At 43.6% G+C, this 5468-nt stretch overlaps 1 protein-coding gene across 1 annotated transcript; it reads left to right on the top strand.

The window, feature by feature from the left end:
* The first annotated feature begins 737 nt into the window (after positions 1 to 737).
* On the top strand, positions 738 to 4828 carry LOC122933305. Its single transcript, XM_044288221.1, has 2 exons — positions 738 to 931; positions 1120 to 4828. The coding sequence occupies exon 2, from the start codon at positions 1489 to 1491 to the stop codon at positions 4825 to 4827; it is 3339 nt and encodes a 1112-aa protein (XP_044144156.1). The 5' UTR covers positions 738 to 931; positions 1120 to 1488; the 3' UTR covers position 4828.
* The last annotated feature ends 640 nt before the right edge of the window (positions 4829 to 5468 follow it).

Here is a 5468-nt window from a genome sequence, read left to right as displayed (position 1 = left end):
GGCTTTATAAGCCCCCTCCCACGGTCATCCGACGCTGGCGTCATCTCGTGCCCCACCCTCCCTCCCCTTCTGTAAAGGGCTTCCTCAGGGTATGCCCCCTTATAGGCTACCCTCGTTTCACGGTCACGGGCACAATCCAGGCCTAGGTAACATATGACACGTTCAGGTTCCATGTTCACCACGATAATTCCAGTATCCGTAGCCACGACCATAATGTCTCTTTAACAACTAAGACACTGGGATCTGATTCTGAAATTACAGTGTGTCTAACATGTTGGAAATTGGCCGCAGCAAAACAAAACTTATTGAAGCAACTTCTTCTTTGAGAAGATTATTTTGTTTATTCAGAGACAAAAGCAGCAAGACAGAGTTAAAATAAATATAAAAGTCTGGTAGATTATGGCATGAAGATGAAAGTGTGAAACAGCAGGGACAAAAGATAGTAGTAGCTTAAAACCCCCCAGATATAGTTTCTTATACCCCAGAGAACAAAGGAATAATTAATATTATAAAAATGCTCCCACAATACGCTGCAGTCCATAAGCTTTAATGTTTACACAAAGATTATATTATTATTTTATATACAGTACGGACCAAAAGTTTGGACACACCTTCTCATTCAAAGAGTTTTCTTTATTTTCATGACTATGAAAATTGTAGATTCACACTGAAGGCATCAAAACTATGAATTAACACATGTGGAATTATATATGTGCTGCCTTTGCAATGTATATTAAGTGCTTGGCACTCAGTAGTGTCTGTTTCTTTAAGACCCTCCATTTTCTTGAAGCCTAGAGGCGGGTCTTCTCTGTACTCTCTAGGGCTTGCTGGGACATATCCTGTTCAGTCCAGCTCTGGCTACTATAGTGACCAGATCCACAGGACATCTTAAAGCTATTACAGATTGCAAACCTGACGAACACCAAAGCCTGTGAGTAAAGGGGTTTTGCTAGTTCAGCTTGTGTAGAGGGATGTTAGACATTGCAGATAGATAATGTGTGTTTCAGTGTAGTAAGCAAGCACATGTTAGTTAGGCCCTATCTTTTGTATTAGCTATGTATAATGTATGTTGCTTGAATTAGCCATGCTTATATTTCTCTTTTTATGTTTGTTTCACAGTTTTACCTCACATATCATCCCATATCATATCATATGAACATTATTGTACACATTCCTGTTCATTATATCTCAGTAAAGATTGCATCAGTTCAGCAAACCAGCGCATCTTTCATTGGGATTCGGTTTATACTTGATGTTAAGCTGTGTACCTGAAGCAACACGCAGCCGAGACATTACAGTAAAAAGGCTTTAAAATGTTGTCAGAAGCAGTTAAACAGCTTTAAATCGTCCTCCGCAGTAAAAGGACTAATAACTCCTTTCAGCCACGTGGAGTGAAACGAAAGTGAAACTAATTTCTCTCACTCACTACAACACTGATACTGCCTGTGTCCAGTCATCATCATTATCCACGCTGCCAGCTAAATCAAGATGCAGAACACAGGGAACAACACTCTGACAGTTAACCCTCAATGCTCCTATAAGGAAGATGACACACACAGCTTGCCAAGAATCAAGTCTAGATGCACAACACTGTCTAGAGCATCCAGTCAAACAAATCTGACTTCAGCTAGCGCCGATTCAGCAAGATCTAAGCGTACTAGTTCTAGACGTTCAGGCATCACCAGTCTGTCATCGGCTAGCGACAAAGCGACTAGGGCAAGAGCAAAAGCAGAGGCAGCTTGCGCCATGGCTTCTTATGCGGAGCAGGAAGCTGAATTGATGAGAGAGCAAGCAAAAAGTGAATCTGAAGCACTTAAAAAGAAAGCAGACGTGGAAGCATCTTTACACTTACTCAAACAGCAGAAAAACGCGGCAGCAGCCTTAGCCGAGGCAGAAGTTTTCACAAGGGCTGCTGAAGCTCAGTTCGATGGCATAGAAAACCAGATGTCATCCCACAGCGCAATCCAACGCACCCGTGAGTACGTACAGTCACAAGCAACCATGTACACTGACCAGCAGTCCAATGACGCACCTAGGTCTTCACTGACTCCACCAGCAATAAGCAACTTTGATACTACGCAACATTGCAAGACTAAATCAGAATCTCAGTGTGGGAAGTCAAGTGGTCGCATGCTTAGAGACCAATCTGCCAACCCTCCAAGAGTGCAAACGGATGCTTGCGTACTCCCTCCTCAAGCAAATACAAGTCTGGATTATAGCAGAAAGACTTACAACAGACGAGAACAACCACCTAAACAAAGTAGATTCAGACAAGCGCCTCATCAGCCTTACCAGCCGCAACCATACCCTGAGTTTACACGCGAGAAGCATTCGCCAGACGCAACAAGTGCTATAGAAGTGGCAAAATTCCTGATGCACCGTGAGATAGTGGGCGCTGGTCTCATGAAATTCGATGACCGTCCAGAAAACTACTGGGCCTGGAAATCATCTTTCCTGAGCGGTACCCAAAACTTAAACCTGACAGAGAAAGAAAAGCTTGACCAGCTTGTCAGATGGCTAGGTCCAGAGTCCACTGAGCAAGCCCAAAGGATCAGATCAGTACATGTTCATGACGCAGCAGCAGGACTTGCAATGGTGTGGCGGAGACTAGAACAATGCTATGGATCACCTGAAGTGATCGAGGATGCTCTTCTGAAAAGGATAGAAAACTATCCAAGAATAACAAATAAGGATTACCAAAAGCTGAGAGGTTTGGGAGACCTACTCTTAGAAATAGAAGCCGCTAAGTCTAGTGGATATCTGCCAGGTCTCTCATATCTGGATACAGCACGTGGAGTTGAGCCCATAATCGAGAAACTTCCTTACAACTTGCAAGAAAGGTGGGTAGCTCAAGCTTCAAGATACAAGAAAGATCATCATGTTGCATTTCCACCATTCGCCTTCTTCGCTGAATTCATAGAAGACCAAGCTGAAATACGCAATGACCCAAGCTTTGCTTTCCTGAACAAGAGAACGGCAAGCTTCCCAAAGGTAGAGCAGAAACCTCCAGGGCTTTACAAAGAACGCAGAGCAACAGTTTCTGTAAGGAAGACAGAATTTCCGCCTGAATCTGCAGCTAATCAGGAAGACAACACAAGGAAGAAAGTTGAGGAGTCAGACAAAATATGTCCTATCCACAATAAGCCTCATCCACTAAGAAAATGTTGCAGTTTCAGAAGTAAGACGTTAGAAGAGCGCAAAGCTTATCTTAAAGACAATCGCATTTGTTTCAGATGCTGCGCTTCAATTCAGCATCTTGCAAAAGACTGTACAAAAACAATACAATGCGCAGAGTGTAACAGTGACAAACACTTGTCAGCACTGCACCCGGGACCACCACCATGGAAACAAGAAGTTCAAGCAACTCAAGAAGATCATGGTGGGGAGCAAGGAGAGAGTACAACACCAGCAGTAACCTCAAAGTGCACTGAGATCTGTACAGAGCAGGGCCGCTCAAGATCGTGCTCCAAGATATGCTTAGTCAAGGTGTATCCAGCAGGTTTTAGAGAAAAAGCAATCAAGATGTACACAGTCATGGATGAACAGAGTAACAGATCTCTGGCAAAAACAGAATTCTTTGACCTCTTCGGTGACAAAGGAAGTCCAACTCCATACACCTTGAAGACTTGTTCTGGAGTTGTAGAGACAATAGGGAGAAGAGCAAATAACTACATCATCGAGTCTTTAGATGGAAAGACAAAGGTGACTCTACCTACCCTGATAGAATGCGATGAGATACCAGACGACAGGTCAGAGATACCCACACCTGAAGTTGCTCGTCATCACCCTCATCTGGTGCGAATAGCAGACCAAATACCAGCACTAGATCCAGATGCTGCAATCACCCTTCTACTTGGGAGAGATATTCTCAGATTGCACAAAGTCAGAGAACAGTACAATGGGCCACACAATGCACCATTTGCACAACGCCTTGATCTCGGATGGGTCATCGTTGGAGAAGTATGTCTAGACGGACTGCACAAACCATCAAAGGTAAATGTCTACAGAACACATCTGTTGCAGAATGGTCGTACATCTTGTCTTTGCCCATGTACCAACAGTCTACACATTAAAGAGAGATTAGATAACCCAACACATCATCGGAGTATCCAGAGGTGCATGGAAGACTTAGCCTCAACTGGAAATACAGATGAACTGGGTTGTAAGGTGTTTGAAAGAACACGAGACGACGACAAGCCAGCACCCTCGGTAGAAGATACCCTCTTCCTCGAGATCATGGACAGAGAAGTCTACAGAGACAAGTCAGGCAGCTGGGTAGCCCCTCTACCCTTCCGGTCACCACGCCATCGCCTTCCTGTCAACAAGGTACAAGCAGAGAAACGCTTCAGTTTGTTGCAGCGCACTCTACAAAGAAAGCCAGATATGAAGAAACACTTCCAAGCCTTCATGCAAAAGATTTTTGACAACGAGCATGCAGAAAGGGCACCACCACTACAAGAAAACCAAGAACACTGGTACTTACCAATATTTGGAGTGTATCATCCTCAAAAACCAGGTCAGATACGTGTAGTATTTGACTCTAGTGCGAAGCACGAAGGCATCTCACTAAATGACGTCCTTCTCAGCGGACCTGACCTGAACAACACACTCCTTGGAGTACTCATTAGGTTCAGGAAAGAACTTGTAGCAGTAACAGCAGATGTACAACAGATGTTCTACTGTTTCTTCGTTCGAGAAGACCACCGAGACTACTTAAGGTTCCTGTGGTATGCAGACAATGACTTTAACAAAGACATCATAGAGTACAGGATGAAGGTACATGTGTTCGGAAACAGCCCTTCCCCAGCTGTAGCTACAGTCATGTGAAAAAATTAGGACACCCTTTGAAAGCATGTGGTTTTTTGTAACATTTTTAATAAAAGGTTATTTCATCTCCGTTTCAACAATACAGAGAGATTAAAGTAATCCAACTAAACAAAGAAAACTGAAGAAAAGTCTTTTCAAGATCTTCTGTAAATGTCATTCTACAAAAATGCCTATTCTAACTGAGGGAAAAAGATAGGACACCCTCACATGTATTCCCTCTTAAATTGGCTCAGATCTCACACAGGTATATCACACCAGGTGCACATAATTAGTAGATCGTTACTCTGCATGTTGAATGAGGCTTGCCCTATTTAAACCTCAGACATTTAGTTTGGTGTGCTCCTGACTGTTGAAGTGAGAGTGAGCACCATGGTGAGAGCAAAAGAGCTGTCAGAGGACTTCAGAAAAAAGATTGTAGCAGCCTATGAGTCTGGGAAGGGATTTAAAAAGATCTCAAAAGATTTTGAAATCAGCCATTCCACTGTCCGAAAGATAGTCTACAAGTGGAGGGCTTTCAAAACAACTGCCAACATGCCCAGGACTGGTCGCCCCAGCAAGTTCACCCCAAGAGCAGACCGCAAGATGCTAAAAGAGGTCTCCAAAAACCCTAAAGTGTCATCTCGAGAACTACAGCAGGCTCT

Source organism: Bufo gargarizans, chromosome 3, assembly GCF_014858855.1.
Source record: "Bufo gargarizans isolate SCDJY-AF-19 chromosome 3, ASM1485885v1, whole genome shotgun sequence".
Taxonomy (NCBI): Eukaryota; Metazoa; Chordata; class Amphibia; order Anura; family Bufonidae; genus Bufo; species Bufo gargarizans.
This window is presented reverse-complemented; position numbering and strand designations above follow the sequence as displayed.

Excerpts from the sequence above, each read along its gene's own strand:
- LOC122933305 (XM_044288221.1), top strand. The coding sequence starts at position 1,489 with ATGCAGAACACAGGGAACAACACTCTGACAGTTAACCCTCAATGCTCC.